This window comes from Elephantulus edwardii, unplaced genomic scaffold (genome assembly GCF_000299155.1).
Source record: "Elephantulus edwardii isolate Elephantulus edwardi_28Jun2011 unplaced genomic scaffold, EleEdw1.0 scaffold00021, whole genome shotgun sequence".
NCBI classification, from domain to species: domain Eukaryota; kingdom Metazoa; phylum Chordata; class Mammalia; order Macroscelidea; family Macroscelididae; genus Elephantulus; species Elephantulus edwardii.
This window is the reverse complement of record NW_006399771.1, coordinates 101,970-121,565: the sequence shown is the minus strand read 5'-3', so window position 1 is coordinate 121,565 and position 19,596 is coordinate 101,970. Positions and strand designations below refer to the sequence as shown.

The 19,596-nt window shown below is 40.0% G+C and overlaps 1 protein-coding gene across 1 annotated transcript in view; it reads left to right on the top strand.

Moving 5' to 3' along the window:
* Positions 1-19,596, top strand: part of ABCC11 (ATP-binding cassette, sub-family C (CFTR/MRP), member 11) — a 107,880-nt gene that overhangs the window by 408 nt on the left and 87,876 nt on the right. The window contains exons 2-5 of the mRNA XM_006882575.1: positions 2,119-2,255; positions 7,419-7,577; positions 13,164-13,311; positions 16,630-16,863. Coding sequence (XP_006882637.1) covers positions 2,119-2,255; positions 7,419-7,577; positions 13,164-13,311; positions 16,630-16,863 — 678 coding nt within the window. The remainder of the gene's footprint in view (positions 1-2,118; positions 2,256-7,418; positions 7,578-13,163; positions 13,312-16,629; positions 16,864-19,596) is intronic.

Below are 19,596 nucleotides of genomic sequence, written 5' to 3'. Positions count from 1 at the left end.
CATTCATTCATTGTTGCACATTTTGCTCCCCGTCAATCCTTCCCCCACAGTTTATTTTTCTCTTTGAAAGGAAAAAAAAATTCTTCCATTGTTATCCACTCCACCCTCCCAAGACTACAGTCCACTTTACTATGTATTTTTTTTCTGTAATCTTGTCATGAAAAAAAAAACAAACCCTAATCTTATATTCCTTTTTTTAAAACTTGAACCTCAAGGTGCCTCTTAGTAGATTAAAAGCACCATCATGGTGGTTCACGAATGACCTTTTCCCTATCTGCCTATTCATTATTTATCTATCCATCCATCCATCCAATTATCCATCCTTCTATCTACCTACATATCTATTTACCCATCTATATCTCCATCCGTCTATTTACTTATGACAAAGTAACAACATACTAAGTACTCTGGTAGCCTAGTGATAAAAAGCTGCACTGTAATGTCAAAGGCACATAGTTCAAATCCACCAGACGCTACATGGGAGAAGGATGGGCTGTCTCTTCCTGTGCAATTTACTGCCTCTGAAAACTGACTGCAGGGTCAGCTGTGGGTTGGCTCCAACTTAAGGGCAAACAACAACAACAACAACAAGAAGCACCTTTAAGTCCATCACCAACACCAGCAAGGACTTTGACAATCATGTCCAACTATTGATCTTTCCCCATCTCACTTTTTTTAATTTTTTAAAATAATTTTAATGAACATTTACAGAGAGTTTGGATTTCCATTCATTCATTGCTGCACTTCTCTACCCACCCAGCCCTCTCCCTCCGCCCCCTAGTTCACTCCTCTCTTTCAAAAGTAAAAGAAAGACTATCTCCCTGGTACACAATCCCCCCACAGCCCTCCCACTGCCCCAAGTACATTCCACTATGCAACCTTAATTGTGGATTCTTGTGATAACCATAATACCCTATCATACATCGCTTTTAAATTATTCAGTCCCTCATCTGTTTCAGTGCAGTATACACAATTTATCCAGTTTTTTTCACTCTTACCCCCACCCTGATATCAGTCCCATTTTACAGCAGTGGCACCATGCAGTATTTGTCCTTTTGCGACTGAGATATTTCACTCAGCATAATGTCCTCCAGGGTCACCCATTTTGAATAATATTGCATGAGTTCCTTGTTTTTTAATGCAGCATAGTATTCCATTGTGCGAATATACCACAGCTTCTCTAGCCATTCGTTTGTTGATGGGCACTTAGGTTGTTTCCAACTCCTTGCTATTGTGAACAAAGCTGCAATAAACATGGGTGTGCATATATCTGCTTGGATGTCAGTTATGGTCTCTTCAGGGATATATTCCCAGTAGGGGAATTGCTGGGTCAAATGGTATCTCTATTTGCAGCTTTTTGAGCAAGCGCCATACCGCCTTCCACAGTGGTTGCACCATTTTACATTCCCACCAACAGTGAATAAGGGTTCCAGTTTCTCCACAACCTCGCCAACATTTGTTGCTTGCCCCATCTCACTCTTGACTCTCCCTAATTCAAATAACCAAATTTATGAATCTTTTCTCATCATAAATTGCTGAACTTAAAAAAAATTATACTGATTTATTTACAAAGTTCAAATATATATAATACAAAAAACCCCCAAATATATTGGTTTTTCTTGCAGTGTTATTTATTCTATATGTGGGAAAAGGATGGGCAATCTCCTCTCATGTGATTAACTGCCTTTGAAAACCCTCTGGAGGGTCACCTATGGGTCAGTTCTAACTCTATGGTACACAACAACAACAACATACAAAGTATAAAAATTATCTATTTTTTTGTGTGTTACTAATTTTATAGAAATGTAATATTGACATTTACTACTTTATTGGTTTTGTTTGGGTTGTGTTTGTTGTTTGTTTTTAGTTTTTCCTCTGTGGGAGACATGTTCTCATATTCTAGGGGTAGCTAACTATAAATACCATATATCCTTCTGTAAAATTATTTATGTACAGAAAAGAACCCAGAATTATCCACAGTTGTGGGACAGAGCCTGGACTAAACCCAGTGAACCCAAGTCCTGGCTCAATGCTCGTTTCCTACATGAAGACCGTAAATGTAGATTGATTATGACCAAAGTTGTGATAATGATGTCTCTTTTGGCCTTTCTTCCCAAGAAAACTTTCTCTGTGAAGGATGGCACCTGGCACCAGCAGGAGAAGAAGCAGAGGGCGCTGGAGAAGGAAGATGTCCTTCCTTGTGGAAAGTACGATGCTGCCTGGAGGACCATGATTCCCATTCGCCCCAAACCCAAGTGAGTCCGGAGGGACTAGGAAGGGGGTGAACACCCCAGAGCATGATTATCAGACCTTCATACCTTGCATGTTCCCAAAAGTGATATAACACATCACATTCATGTCTCTCACCACGAACCTCCGGAACTACTTTAGGCACCTGGGGCACGTGGAGTAGAGTCAGGAGAATCAGTCACACCTGAGAGTGCCAGGCACTATGCTAGACTGCAGGGGAAAACACATCACTGAGCAAAATACTAACCATCCTTGCTGTCATGGACCTCACGTAAGGGATAAAGATGACCCACAAGAAAATGCCCAACTAGTTGCACTGCCATCTGTGGGAGCACGATGGACAAGCATGAGGTTTTGAGAGACAATAGGATGGAGAGAGTTTACTAGGTTTTGAGCAATGATGAACAGTGATTTACAAGGTAAGACTAGGAAGAAACATCTCAGCAGGCAGAATGATAAGTGCAAAGACCTTACTATATAGGAACACCATGTGGTATGTCCAGGAACTGAGAAGGAGGCCAGTGTCCACGGGTGTTGATTGTAGATGTAAAGAAAAAGAAATCTCTGGCAACTTCAGTCTTTTCTCCCTCTATCAAAATATTGCCTGTTGCACCAGTTGTGACAACTTTTTGTTTTCTTGTTACTGAAGAGTAATCCATATTGAAAGCTATGTATGGCATTTGATCTTCATCAGGTAAGGGCTTCAAGTCTTCACTTTCAGCTAGCAAGGTTATGGTATCTACCTAACCTTGTTATTGAGGTTGTTGGTAAATTTCTCTAATCCTGATATCACATTCTTCTTAATATAGTCTGCTTCTCAGATTATTTGCTCATCACATATGTTAAACAAGTGTGGAGAAAGGATGCAAGTTCTTTGCTGTGTACCATTGAATTGGATCCGACTGGCACAGGGGGAGATTGCCCCTCCTTCTCCAGCAGAGCATCTGGTGGATTTGCACCACGTGCCTTTGGGATTGCAGCGCAGCTTCTTGCCAAGGATGCAGCCCTGATGCACGCCTTTCCTGATTTGAAGTCACGCAGTATCCTCTAGTTCTATTGGAAGGTCTGCTTCTTGGTTTACATGTACACGCACACACAGACATACACTTATATCTCCGCAGGTCAGGCGATGATAGTCTGTGGATTTCTGTGGGTGATTGGAAGAGTTCAGAGAAAGAAAGCAAGAAAAGAGTTCTGACAAAATATCTATTTGTGGTCTCAAGGTGCATCACACACTCAGGGAACTCTGTTTTCAGTTGATTGGGTGATTTTTTGGTGGAAGATAATTTTATTATCAAACTCATTTTTCAATATTACTTTGAATATTTTCAATATTATCAAACTCATCTACAATTTGGTCAAACTGCTGGGAACAATAATCTAGCCAAACTGACATATAAAATAAACTATCACTCCACAAAAATCACACTTCCTGAAGCACTCATTCATTCATTCATTCCCTCATTGCTGTCCATGTTATTTGATTCCTCAACGTTTCATCACGCTTATTCTCTTCTTCATGATTCTGCCTTTGATCACACTGTATTTCTCTCTCACTCTCATTTTATTTTTAAAGCTACACATTAGCTAATTATTTGCACACTGAATTGATATGATCTCCACCAAAAGCAGAGAACTTTGATATTTTCATTCATATGTGTACATTATAAGCATGCTGTTGTTAGGTGCCACAGAGTGAGCCAGTCTCCCTGACCCTGACACACCTACCGCTATTACCCCAGTTATTGCATCAATCCATCTCATCTGGGATCTTCCTCTCCTACGCTGTCCCTCCACCCTTCCAAGCATGATGTCCTTCACCAAGGACTGGCCCCTCCTGGCTACATGCCTACAATATGTGAAAAAAAGCTTCAAAATCTTTACCTCCAATGAGAAACTTCACCCTTTCCAATACAGACTTGTTTGTTCCATTGGCGGTTCATGGTATGTTCAATACTCTTCTCCAGCATCACAACTTAAAGGCATTGATTCTTCTGTCCTCTTTAAATCATTGTCCAGTTCTCTGATGTATATCAATAAATTTTGAAGGCCATGGCCTGAATCAGGTGCACCTTGGTCCCTAGACTGATTAGCACTGTAGAGAGCTCCCTGACAGCAGACTTCCCCAATGCAATTCATCTTTTGGTTTCCTGACTGTTGGTGCCAAGAGTATTGGCCAAGAGTGTGGAGCCAAGCAAGCTGTAGCTGTTAACAACCTCAATCTCTTCTCCATCTATTATGATGCTGCCAATTGGCCCAGTGGTGAGAATCTTTGTCTTCTTGATGCCAAATTTTAGTCCATATTCAAGGTGCAGTCCTTGACCTTCTGCAGCAAGTGCTTCAGGTCCTCTGCAGTTTTGGCAAGCAAGTTTGTGTCATTGCAGTTTTTGACAAGTCTTCCTCCAATTCTGATGCCACATTCCTCCTCATAAAGCCCAGCCTCCCGAATGATCTGCTCTGCATGTAGATTGAAAAGATATGGAGACAGAACACATCCCTGACATGCTCCTTTCCCTATTTTGAACTATGCCTTGCTCTGTTCTGAGGACTGATTCCTGGTCCAAGTATAGGTTTCTCATGAGAACAATCAAATGTTCTGGGATTCCTGTTCTTCTCAAGGTTATCCACAACTTGTGATCCACACAGTCAAATGCCTTTGCATGGTCAATGAAACACAGATAGACCTTCCTCTGGCACTCTTTGTTTTCAGCTAGGATCCATCTGGCATTGGCCATAATGTCTTTAGTGTCAGAGCCTCTTCTAAACCCAGTTTGTATTTCTGGTATTTCTCTGTTGATGTACTGTATCAGTTGGTTTTGGATAACCTTCAGCAGGATTTTGCTTGCGTGTATGATGTTGTTCTATAGTTTCCACCCTCTGTCAGGTCACTTTTTTTAAAATGAGAATAAATATAGATCTCTTTCAGTCAGTTGGTCAGGGGTTTGTCCTCCAGATTTCTTGGCACAACCTGATGAGCACGTCTAGGACAGCATCTGTTTGTTGAAATATATCAAGGGGTATGTACATCTGAATGATCACCTATGGTTTTTATATGGTTATAAGTCACTCCTTCAAAATATTGATCTTAATTTTCCTCTGAGATAAACAAGTTGTTTCTGTTGAGCCTTTGGGTTATTGAAACTAACTCATAGGTTTTCATCCTGTCTTTGATAAATGTGATTAACTTTCTGTATTGGATGTACTCTCTCCCTTTTCAATGCTTGTTTTCTGTGACTTCTGTGGCACAGGTCGGACTAAACTTGCCCAGAAGCATAGCCTTTATCTAAAGGACTTGAGAAGAGAGAAAAGAGGTTCCTGAGAAGGATGGGGATGGGAGGGTGAAACCAACTCATGAGTATGACATTTTTGTCTCTTCATCTTTGTCCCTAAATATATTTTAACAATTTCTTTTTCTTCATATTGAAATGCACAACATTAAAGACAATTCTGAAAAGAAAGAAAAGGAGAAAATGACACACAATCACAACACTTTCTGCCTACCATTTTTCCTGTACTTAGAAATCATCCATATTCATATAATTTTTATTTTTATAAAAGTTACATAAGCAAAATATTAAAACAACAGGTATCTCCTTTGAGTAGTCCTTTGTCAGTTCCAATCTCTTCCTTAAAGTCAGTCACTATTGTGTCTAAGTGTGTATATTTAAGTATGTATATAATATTGGGCATGTTGCAAGGAGGGACCAGTCCTTATAGAAGGACATTATGCTTGGGAGGGTGGAGGGGCAGGACAAGAAAGGAAGACCCTGGATGTGATGGCTTGACTTAGTAACTGGGGTAATTGGGGTACGTGTGTCAGAGACAATACAGTTGGCACAGCGTAGAGTATGACTCAGAGCTGTTATACATAGGGTCGCTAGGAGTTGCAGGTGATTCGATGGCAAAGAAGAACAAACAACATATAATATTTTATCTACCTTCCTACTTTTCTTTTTTTGTAAATATAAGTAAAATATATACTAAAATTCTAAGTGACATTTTGTTAGCTTAATATGCTTGGTGAAATCAATGTGTATAGCCTGCATTTATGTTTCTTATAAAACATATTTGCAATGAACAAATCAATAGAGAACTGCCAGAAGTTCAGGCTGGGTTTAGAAGAGGCCATGGTACTAGGAATATTTTAGCTAATGTTAGGATGTTGCTGCAGAAGGTCAAGGACTTCAGCCTTCAATATGGATTGAGGCTCACTATCAAGAAGACAAAGATTCTCACCACTGGGCCAATTGGCAGCATCAGGATGGATGGTGAAGAGATTGAGATAGTTAACAGCTTTCGTTTTCTTGGATCCACAATCAATACTCTTGGCACCAGCAGTCAGGAAATGAAAAGATGTATTGCAATGGGAAAGTCTGCACTTAGGGACCTCTCCAAAGTACTGAAGAGCAATGGTGTCACTCTGGAGAAAAAGGTAACCCTGAAACAGGTCATGGTCTTTTCAATCACTTGCTATGCATCAGAAAGCTGGATTAAGACAAGAGAGGATAGAAGGAGAATTGATGCCTTTGAGCTGCCATGCTGGAGAAGAGGATTGAATATACCATGGCCTGCTAAGAAAACAAACAAGTTCACCCTGGAGAGGGTTAAACTAGGCTGCTCCTTGGAGGCAAGGTTTCTGAAGCTTTGACATACTTTGGACATGTTACAAGGAGGGACCAATCCTTGGAAAAGGACATCACGCTAGGGAGGAAGGAGGGACAGTGCAGTAGAGGAAGACCCTCGATGAGATGGATTGATTCAGTGACTGGGGTAATGGGGGTAGGTGTGTCAGAGACAGTGAGATTAGCACAGGATAGAGCAGGGTTTAGGGCCATTGAGCATAGGGTCACTATAAGTTACAGGCAACTCGATGGTACATAACAACAACAATATGCTTGGAGCTCTCAACTCTATAAAATGTCTGCATTCAGTTTCACAGCATGGATGTACCATAGTTTCACCCCTTTTCTTCACTGATGGGTGTTTCTGATTTCTAACTATCAACAAATAATAGACTCGTGCAAAAAATACTTATATGTCTATCTGAATGACCAGCTATGGTTGGTTTGTTTTTAAAAAATATAGTTACAATTCACTTTTTCAAAAATCTTGATCTTGCTTAATTTTTGAGCTCAGACTGACCAGATTACCTTTCACCTCTCTACTAGATTTCCTGCTCCTCCGTCCCAGGATGACGCTGGCCTGTTCTCCTTCCTGACCCTGTCATGGCTCACCCCACTAATGACCCAAAGCTTACAGTTTCACCTAAACGAGGACACCATCCCTGAGCTGTCAGTCCATGATGCCTCGGAAAAAAATGGCAAAAGGTAAAGTCATGTTGGGTAAGCCACTGGATTGAAGATTATAACTTGCTCTGCTCCCTAAAAGGCTAGTGGTGGTTCAAACTCACCATCAGCTCTTCGGGGTGGCGGGGGGCGGGGGGGGGAGGGAGAAGGTGTCTCTCCTTCCATTAAGATCTTACAAACCCACTCGAAGGTCATTATGAGTCAAAATGGACTTGACGGTGGTGAGTTTGCTTTTGGTCTTGGCAAGCCTGTGGCCAGAGATGATTAAGGACGACAAGACAGATAACCAAAGTCAGACTGGCTTTTTCTTTCTAGCAGAGACCTCACATAGGAATTCTTGATCAGGGCTAGTGTATTTACTGAAATCAGATGTGTGTTTTACACACGTGAAGCACAGAGTTTTTTCTAGAGCAAGACTTCATGTCTATTCTCAGATTCACCGAAGGATCCATGGCTTCAATAAGAGAGATTACTGAGTTTAAGTTTTTTGGCTTGTTTCTTTTGGATTAGGTATTTAACTAATGGTGGTGTTTATTTAGCACTACATTTTGGATCAGTGGCAACTGAGTCACCGTTAGCTAGCTGTATGATTGAATTTCCTCTTTTATAAACCTCACAAGGTAATATGAGAATCAAATAAGAAAAACATGTATGGTTGACTTGAAATATACCATAGTGATAAGATGCCAAGTTGTTGTTATGTGCAGTTGAGGTGATCAACACTCAAAGTGACCCTATGCACAATAGCTCTGAATCCTGCTCTATCCCGGGCCAATCTCACTGTCTCTGATACTCCTGGCCTTTTTAGCTCAGTTACTGTGTGAGTCCATCTCATCTAGGATTTTCCTCTCCTGCACTTTCTCTTGACACTTCCAAGCATGATATCCTTCTCCAAAGATTGGTACCTCCTGGCTACATTCCCAAAGTATATAAGACAGAGTCTCAAAATCTTATCTCCAAGGAGCAGATTGGAATAGTATTTTTCTTAAAAAACTTGTTCCAGGAAATGATAGTCTCATGAAACAGAGAAATGAAAAAACCTAGTTATTGATTCCAACTCATAGCACCTCCATAGTATCCAAGATTCACATGGTTTTCAATGACTGATTTTTGGGAAATAAATTTCCAAGTCATTCTTCCTAGGTCCCCCTGATGGGACTTAAACTTCTGTTTTGGTGCAGTCATGTCAATTTATTTGACCATCCAGGAACTCTAGTCCTATAACAGAACTCAAATTCAAACTCACTCTTAGAGAGTCCATTCTGACTCATAGTGGCCCTCTATCGGTTTATGAGGCTCTAAGTTTTTACAGAAGTGAACTACCCATCAATCTTCTGAGAAACTGTGGGTAAATCCATGAGATCTCTGGGTTAGCAGGGGGACTTTTTATGGACTATACCACCATTAGCTTCTTTGAAAAGAGCATTCAGTAGTCAGCGAAGTTTGTGAAATGTTACCAAGTCTCAGAGATTTACAAAGAATATTAGAGCATTTTAGGCACTGAGAAAACTTGCAGTATAAAAAACTGGGAACATTTTTGACTTACTGCTTCTCAAATTTTTTTCCATAAAAAAAGTGCAGGGAGCCCCTTTTAGTCAATGACAAATTTTGGTCAGATGTTATGATGCTGGACAAATTAAGTACCATTCTCTGGGCTCTGTTTCACTATGTATAAATTGGTAGATCAGAAAGTTTCTCCCATGGGATGTGATCCATCAAAGGAGGTGGTAAATTCAGTTTAAAGAACCTGGAGAAATGGCTGATAAATTATTGGCAGCCTGTTAAAAATGGGTTTGCCTTTTGTTCCTTAACTAAGGAGCACACGTGTCATTATACATAACATGTTGGGCTGTTAACTGGAAAGATGGTAGTTAAATTCCTCAGATATTCCGTTGGAGAAAGATTGGCACTCTTCTGTCAAACAGAGATTTACAGCTTTGAAAAACCTGTGGAGGGTCGCTATGAGTCAGAATTGCTTTGATGGCAGTGGACTTGCATTTTTCTTAACCATAATTAATACAGAATACGCCAATTTGCTTCCATTCCCTTCTAGTTCATGGATTCTGCTTATTTCTTTTCGAATTCACAATGTCTGTCCATCAACACTTTTGCGATCACTTCATATTCAAGTGTTTATTGTAAAAATCATTATCTGAACGTTCTCACTGTTAAGCAGGAAGGGAATTATTTCTGTACGTTCACTATTCAACAATCAGAGTTTTGGGTGCATCGTTACTAATCCTTCAGAAGAATGACCGTGGCTTTTATGAGAATTTGCTGACAAACTTTTGACCACCGTTTTCATGATTATCAATAGTGGTACCAATATACATAACCACACAGCCATAGAAGCAACATTACCATCATCATCACCATCTTCATTGATATCCTCATATGAGCAGCATCCTTCACCTTTTTTTTCCTTATTATGGAGCATTTTCTCCATCAATTATCTCCTTTGACAATCACAATATTCCCATCCCCCCTCCCCACTTTGGGTGAAAAACTAAGACTAAGAAAAATGAAATGATGTTCCTTGAGTTGCACAGATAATAAACGGAAGTGATAAAATCCGAAATGGAGTCTTTTGATTAAATCTGAGGATATAGCTAGAAATCATAATAGACATAGAGGAGTTCCCAGAAATGCTGCAGGAAACCAGTGATGTCTTTGTAGATTGTGTGCATGTTGGGGTGCCACTGAGATGAGGAGAGGTAACCCCACTATTTGGACTATTTAGCTTAATAATTTTTTGATAGAGGCAGGTGACATGGGGGCAATTTTGACTCACTGAGTTTCCCCTCCCCAGGTTATCTGTTTCTGTCATTGATGGACATAGAATAGTGCGAAATAGGACAGAAATAATCTCATGGTTTCTGTGCCCTTAAGGTCTAGGGCTGGGGCTAACTATTAATTGTTGGAAGAGCAAAGAGCAGAGAGGGCAAAGCTTCACAATGAAAGACTTGAAGAGAGTCTGGGGAGAGAAAGAAAGTCAGAAGCTTATGGAAATGGTAGCTTCTTTTTGTTGTTTTTTGTTTTTTTCATTATTATTTTTTTTAATGAGAATTCACAGAGACTTTGGATTTCCATTCATTCATTGTTGCACTTTTCTCCCTGCCCACCCCTACCCCCCTTCTCTTTGAAAAGTAAAAGAAAAATTCTTTCATTGTTATACAAGCCCTCCCCTCAGGTCCACTCCACTATGCAGCCTTCGTTCTGGACTACTGCCCTGACGATAATACCTAATCACATATACCTTTTAAACAGTTCTCTCCCTCATCTATTCCAATGTAGTACATGTAATTTTATCCCATCTTTCTCAGTCTCCCCCCAACCCCCATGTCAGTCCTGTTTTACATCAGCGGCACAATGCAGTATTTGTCCTTTGGTGACTGAGATATTTCACTCAGCATAATGTTCTCCAGGGTCACCCATTTTGAATAATATTTCATGAATTCCTTGTTTTTCAATGCAGCATAATATTCCATTGTGTGAATATACCACAGCTTCTCTATGCTTTCATTTGTTGATTGGGACTTAGGTTGTTTCCAACTCTTTGCTGTTGTGAACAAAGCCACAATAAACATGGGTGTGCAAAAAAAAAAAAAATAGTAGCTTCTAACAACATAAAAATAGACTTTCTTCAAGAAAAGTTTTAAATAAATTTTTAAATTGAAAGCAGAAGTGGCATCTACTTCCTAAATAGCATGCCTCCAGAAACCCTATGAACGTCGATAAATGTCGAAAGTTGTAGAGGGGCCTTAAAGCCTTTTGTTCATAGGGTCGCGATGAGTTGTGCTCGACTTGAAGGCAATCAACAACAACAACAACAATTTAAAAAAAAGTCTTGTTTCCCCTGTTTTGCTGGTATAACCCAAATTATCTCAGATGTCCTTAGCTTGGAATGTTAAAATAAGAACATATTTTTAACTGGTTAGTAATTTAACACTGAGAAAGCTTTTTTATTTTTTAAATTAATTTTTTATTTTGTACGGTTTTACGTAAAAGTTCGTATACATTGTTTTTCACACTGGATCTTTCCCATTTCCTTTACCTACCTACCCCTCACTCCACCTATCAAATTGTGCTACCTTTTTTTAAATCAAAGTTTATGAAGAACTTGGATTTCCATTCATTCATTGTTGCACATTTTCCTCACTGTCCCCCATCTCCCCCAGTTGGCTTTTTGCTTTGGGAAAAAAAGTTCTTTCATTGTTATATAGCTCCCTCCCCTTACTATGCAGCTCTTTTTCTAGACTCTTGTCATGCCAATAATAACTATTCATATGTTCCTTTTATACAGTTCTCTCCCTCAACTCTTTCAATGCTGGCGACCTTATTTTGAAATAATAGATTTTTTTGGGGGAAGGTGATTTTAGAAATCAAAGTTCTGTGTCTTATGAATTCAATTGGGTGTATAAAGAAAGAGTGACGTCATTTAAAGTCCCGAACTGTTTTCGGAATTAAATCTATTTTGGGGTAGCGCCAAGTAGTTGATTAAGAAAAACTAATTTTTTTTAATAGAAAAAAAATACAGCTACTCAATATAGTGATCGAATTGGGGAAAATAAGAATTTTTTTCTAGCCTAACGGAGGTGAAACTATGCGATGATCAGAGATGGGAAAGTTAATTATGAATGGATCAAACTGATCCACCTTAATCACTGGGCAAATGCAGACCTGCTTTCTCTGATACAATGCGTCAGAGAGTACCTTATGTTAACGATATACTTTCCTGCTAAATGTCTTAAACGCTGATTTTCATTAAGCCTTTAGATATAACGACTGATTTAACAGGAACACAAATAGCAAAAGATTTATAATAGACAATACCAAAGGGATACAATCAGTAAAATTCAGAGTCCGAGAAATCCTACCAGACTGAAGAAACTCAGTTTCTCAGTTTCTTTGATAAACAGCATAAAAACAAAAAGGAGGGGAAATTATTAATAGATTAAACTGAGGCTTCAGAAGCATGACACGTCTTCTTTAAATGCAATATGTAAATTTTATTTAGATCTCAACTCACACAAAATCACTGCAAAACATATTTTTGAAATGACTAAGAATATTTGAATACAGACTAAGTAGTAGTAAACACTGTTAAAGAGTTATTACTCCTGTATTAACTAACGAGGGAGCTATGATAGCCCAGTGGTAAGAAGCTGCGCTGCAATCCAGAAGGCATGAGGTTTGAATCCAACACTTGCTCTGCGGAAGCAAGATGGGCAATCTCCTCTCATGCAAATAAGACTCCTTTGAAAACCCGCTAGAGGGTCTGCTGTGGGTTGGTTCTGACTCGATGGTACGCAATATCAACAATGATTGATAACGAAGGATTTTTACTGAAAGATCTTACTTGGAAGAGCTATGTAATGAATACTGATTAAATGATCTGATGTTTGAAATTTTCAACAAAAAACCAACAACAGCAATATTGCCTGAAAGGGGAGGAGAGACAAGATAAAAACGTCAAAAGGTTGATGATGTTTGAAGTTGAGTAATACTCACCTGAGGGATTACTTCTCTAAGTTCCTGGACCAAGAAATCCTAGAACATTTGGAGGCTACATGCAATGTTCCTTCACTTGACCCTCTTCTTTTTCAGACTTAGTCTCCTTTGGGAAGAGGAAGTCTCAAAGCACGGCCTTGAGAAAGCTTCGGTACTCCGAGTGATGATGAGGTTCCAAAGAACAAGGTTTATCTTGCACGTGTTTGTGGGCATCCTCTTCTGCGTGGCAAGCATATTAGGGCCGGTAAGTGGCCAACTTGATGAGACTGCGGGACTCCAGCCTTTAGAGATTAAGATCAGAACCGGTGGTGTGCTTATTTAAGTCTATGCCAGGAGTTGACGATGCTTTCATCTCTCAGCAATTGTCAATTAAGTGAGACTTTTTGGGAGAGGATTTAGGACATAAGTTAGGAGTATGACTTCTGTAGCCCCTGTTTGGATTCAAACTTTGGCCTGGTAATTTAACTAATGTGTGACTTTGAACAGTTTAATTACTCTTTCTGTGCCTCAGTTTCTTCAAGGAAATTTACAGACTCCTCCTATGAACATACAGACTCCTGACAAGCATAGACCTCAGGGAAACTATCTGTAAAACAGAGATAATAACTTCAGTGATCATTTGCCATCGGGACAATTTTGACTCATGCTAATGTCATATATATCAGAGGAGAAATGGGATTTACAGGATTTTCAGTGGCTGATTTTTTTCAGATGTGGATCATCTGGTCTTTCTTCTGAAGTGCCCCTGGTGGACTCGAATTTCCAACCTTTCATTAGCAATCCAAGTGTGCCAACCATTTGCACGACCAAGGGATTCCTATCTATTGAGAAAAAGTACAAAAAGCACTTGGAATGTGGAAGCAGTAATGGTTCAGTGGTAGGATTCTTGCCTTCTAAGTGGGAGACCTGGATTCACATAGTGACTGATGAATCTTGTGTTACCAGTTACCATGTCAATCTATCTCATCCAGTGTCTTCCTCTCCTGCACTGTCCCTCTACATGTCCAAGTGTGATGTCATCCAAGAACTGGTTCCTCCTGGCTATTTTATTGTGATCCACACAGTCAAATGCCTTTTCTTTTTTTTTTTTTAAATTTTTTTTTCAAATGCCTTTTCATAGCAAGTAAAACACAAATGCACATTGTTTTGATGCTCTGCTTTCAGTCAAGATCCATCTGCCATTGACAATGATGTCCCTAGTGTCACAGCCTCTTCTAAACCCAGCTTGTATTTCTGGGAGTTATCTGTCAACCTATTCTTGCAGTCGTTTTTGTTGTTTGGTAATTTCCATACTCTGTTGGAGTGCCTTTTTTTTTTAATGGAAATAAATATGGATCTCTTCCAGTCAGTTGGCCAGGAAGTTGACCTTCAGATTTCTTGGTACAGTCTGGTGAGCACATACAGGGCTGCATCTGTTTGTTGAAATATGTGAGCTGTTATTCCATCATCTCCTGGGGCTTTGTTTTTGCCAATATCTTCAAAGCGGCTTAAACTTCCTTCTTCATCACCGTTTCCTGTTAATCATATGTTGTTTCATTAAATTATTTTGTACAGTGACTCTATGTACTCCTTTCATCTTCTTTTGATGCTTCCTGGATAATTCAATATTCTGCTCACAGCATCATTAAATATGGCAACTAGAGGCTTGAATTTGTTCTTGAGCATTTTTCAGCTTGAGAAATGCTGAGTGAGTTAGTCTCTTTTGATTTTCTAACTCCAGCTCTTTGCCCATTTGATTATAATACTTTGCTTTGTCTTCCCATGTATTGTCCTTTAAAATCTTCTATTTACCTTCTTCACTTCCTGATTGCCTCTCTTTGCTTTGGCTTCTTGGCATTCTAGTGAAATATCCAGAGTCTTTTCTGACATCCAGTTTGGTCTTTTCTTCCTCCTCTGTCTTTGTAATGACCTTTTGCTTTCTTCCTGGATGATATTCTTGATGTTCTTCCATAGCTCATCTGGTCTTTGTTCATTAATGTTCAAGTCCTCAAACCTCTTTCTGAGATGGTTTTTAAATTCAGGTGGGTTAGTTAAACTCAAGGTCAAATTTTTGTTCTTGTGGGTTTAATTTCCTTTAGTTTCGGTTTGAACTTGCATATGAGTAATTGATGGTCTATTCCACAATCAACACCTGGCCTAGTTTTCACAGCTGATATTAAGTTTCTTCAACTATTCTTTCCACAGATATAATTAGTCTGATTCCTGTGTAGTCCATCAGGTGAAGTCCATGTGCATAGTTGCTGTTCCTTTGTTTTTAATAAAATATATTTTCAGTGAATAAATCATTGATTGTACACAATTCTATCTTTCTATTTCCAGCCCCATTTCTGTCATTAAGTCCAAATTTTTTGACTACTGATCCTTCTTCCTTGGGGATGGACATGGTTGTTGTGTACACTCAAGTTGGGACCGACTCATAACTGAGCCTCCAGCGGGCTTTTCAGAAGTAGTTAATCACATGGGAGGATACAGGACTGGGCAATTTTCTATTGCATTTTGTGTAGAGTCCCCCTTAGTAGGGGGCCAACTTCAGAGCAGCTAACAGAAACATGCATGGTCTGGCTCAGTACATGTCAGCTGCTTGGAGAAATGGTTACTAATGGATAGTATCTGTTCACTATATTTGGGATAAATTGACTTTATTTTCTGTTCTCCAGCTCCTCAGCTCAAGATTCTAATCTCAGAGACAATCTGATTGGCCTCACTGGGGTCATCCTTTCTCTTAGGGCAGAAGAGGGTAGGGCATTTTGATTAACAATCTAACCTAAACCACATGTGGTGAAGGAGAAGGGAGTACACCCACAATGACACTGAAGGGCTATTATTAGCTCAAGGGAGAAGGAATACTGAGCTGAAAGAAATACAGCTGATGAACATCACAGAGATGACAGAACATTACAACTCACTTGACGTAGGTGACAGTGTGCTGCGTAGTCTCCAGCCGGCTTTCCAGATCTACTTTTCACCATTTTCAACCCTTCTGGAGCCCCTAGAGCCTGATCTAGATCTGCTATGTCAATAGCACTCTTGTCCTCTAGTTAGGTCTGATCAATGGTAGGTTCCAACAAGAACATGAAGAAAATGAGAAAAGTGAGGTCAATATTTTTCCCCCTCTTTGCCAGTCTCTCCCTCTCAGTCAGTGGAGATTGATGATCACAGCTCCTACCAGAGGTTCTCACTGCATGACCTTCTCCTTGTTTCCAGGAATCTAGACCTCCCCCTTCTCCTTCAGGCCTAGCGTGGCAACAATTCTCTTTGGTTAGTTCCAGGGTGCTTAGCCATCTGTTATTGTAGTGTCTCAATTCTGTCTGTGTCTTCATTTGCTCTTCTGAATTATACAGTCTGTCTGCCTTTTTTCTTCTTTTTCTGCCTGGTCCAGGTACTTGACGGAGTTTGGAATCAGATAACAGCTAGCTAACTCCCATATCTCCATCTAGACCATGACCCAGAGGGCTCCTGATGTCAGTTAATAGAGTAACCCACTCACACAGCACATGTGTGATATACCCTGGTAACTGAGAGTATTGGAAAGTCAACTATCTAAGCTCTCTTTTTCTCTTAGGCACTGATTATACCAAGGATCCTGGAGTATTCTGAAGAGCCATCACGGAATATTGTCTATGGAGTGGGACTCTGCTTTGCCCTTTTCCTCACCGAATGCTTGAAGTCTCTGGCCCTGTGCTCATGCTGGGTCATCAGCCAGTACACAGCAATAAGGTTTCGCACAGCTGTTTCCTCACTTGCCTTTGAGAAGTTGATTCAGTTTAAATCTCTGACTCACATCTCCACGGGAGAGGTAAGTGAATGGAATGGCATCTCCAAGATCAGAGTTCCCTGACTCTTTTTCAGACAGCACCACTTTATACTGCAAGAGAAGAAGAAAAAGGGGGTTAGGAAAAGAAGGGGAAAGAGAAAAGAATTCCCAGGGTATAAAATTGGTATGGTATCAGAAGTCCTCTAACTTCATGAAGCAGGAAGGAGAAACAAGTTGAACAACAACTCAAACCATCAACCATTTTTATTTTATTTATTTTTTTTTTAAAAAACCCCCAATTTTGACACCAGTTTCACCTTTCATGGCACTCTCTGCTTCTTTGTTAGGTTTAATTGCAATGGCCACACAGAACTTAAAGACCGTACTCATGACTTAATTAGGGACATATGGATTTCAATCAAGATCAGAATCCGCTTAGAAGTAACAAGAACCATTGAGGATGAAATTCTTCAATCAGGGCAGCTTCTTCGGCCATTCTTAAAGGCAGGCTTTTGCTACTGGGTCGTGCTTGAACCTATCTTGGATTGAACCTCACTTTTAACCTGAATCTTTGCTCTTAGAGCCTGCCTTGCCTTGACGGGTATTACAGAACTTTCTTTAGATTGGCAAGTAAATTCCCAGAGGCATTTCATTCCATCAGCAAGTCTCCGGCCCAAAGACGCTTAGCTCTGTCTTTCTTCATGAATTAGCAAGCCCACTGTAGCCAGGAAATCTTGGCCATAGTGACGTGTTCCTTGTAGATGGTCCTAGGCATTTATTCCTTGTCACATCAGTGATTCTTGCTCGGTGTCTGATTTCCTCCCGCTGTCCTCTGTACTGTAACTCTCTTGTGCCTGAATTTGTTTTGGGGAAACACAATTCAATTCATTACAGCTGCCTTCCTTTCAACAACCTGGGCCAACTTCTAGTCCCTGGACATATCAGGCGTGTTCACCTCCTTCTTCTTGTTGTTACATACAGTCAAGTCACCTGTGACTCAAAGTGACTCTGTGTACAACAGCTCTAAACCCTGCTATATCCTGTGCCAATCTTACTGTCTCTGACACACCCATCCCCATTACCCCAGTCTCTGAATCTATTCATCTCCTTTGGGTCTTTCTCTCTTGCGCTGTCCCTCTACCTTCCCAAACATAATGTGCCTCCTCTCTAAGGACTGGTCCCTCTTTTCAGTATGTCCAAAGTATGTCAGATGGAACTTCAGAATGCTTGCCTCCAAGGAGCAGCATGGTCTCACCCTCTCTAGGACAAATCTGTTTGTTCTCCTAGCAGTCAGTGGTATATTCAGTACTCTTCTCTAGCACCACAAGTCACAGGCATCAATTTACCTCCTTAGGACTTTTAAAACCTCATTCATCCTCTAAGGCTCATTTTTATGGTAAAAATGCATTTTTTAGTCACATTCAAACAGCCCATAGAAAACATACTGTATTCTGGGGAGGGGGAAGTGTGTTTTTATGTAAATAGTATTACTTTTTATGTAGTATTCTGTCTCTTGGTCCCACAAGTAGAAAACAAACAATATAGTTTCGTAGGTGATTTTTTTTATATTAATGATAAAATGTCATTTATGTTGTCTTATCTTTGCCCTCATTATTAATTAGTTTTACATGCAAAAAATTACCTTCCTAATTCTCTTTCATAGATGTTAGTTGTTGTTATGTACTGTCGAGTCGCCTGCGACTCATAGCGACCATATGTACAACAGCCCTAAACTCCGCTCTGTCCTGTGCCAATCGCACTGTCTCTGACACACCCATCCCAATTACCCCAGTCACTGAATCAATCCACCCTCATAGAGGGCCTTCCTCTCCTGCGCCGCCCTTCCACCCTTCCAAGCATGATGTCTCTCTTCAAGGACTGGTCCCTCCTTACAACATGTCCAAAGTATGTCAGAGGAAGCCTCAGAATCCTTGATTCTAATTTGGCAGGTTGGAGCTGTAGCAAGTTGCACTGTTAATACAAAGGGTGTGCGTCTCTGGTGGTTTGAATTAATCTGCAGCTCCCTTTGCCATTTATAGCTTCAGAAATCTCCTGAAGGGTTGCTCTGAGTTAGAAATGTCTCAACTGCAATGTGAGGGTTTTAAATAATAACTATAGCTAGTCGCTACTGAGCATCTTCCATATGCCCAAACAGAGTGCTTTATATCTCATGCCATTCAATTCTTGCACGCACACTAGGAAATTGTATCATCACATTTTACTGATGAGATTAACCAAAGCACAGAGGCTTCTCAGTCTGGCTCCAGTTTCACAGCTGACAAATGGCAGATATGGGACAAACACTAGGATTTTAGCACTAGGTCTTAACACTTCAATTTTGACATGTTCTCAAAAATCATAGTTGAGTGGATTTTAACACTTACTGTCACTGAAGAATATTTGAGATGCTTCTGGTGTTCTGCTATGATGACCAGGACTACCGTGAATTTCCTTGGATGTACTTTCTGCAGCACACATGAACGTATTCAAGCTGAGAAAGGGAATCGTCAGGTTCTAGGGTTTGAAGAAATTTTAATGTAAAATAAAATTTGGGACTATGCCGCTTTATACACACTAACACACTTTTCCCCCCTATAATTATATTTTATTAATTTTCATAAACATTTACAGAGATTTTGGGTTTCCATTCATTCATTGTTGCACTATTCTCTCTACCCTCCTCCCAGTTTGTTCTTGTCCAAATGCCACAGTGCTTGTCAAAGCCAGTTCTGATTAATCTTCTTTGTCAGTGTGTCCTTTGCCATTCCCTGTCAC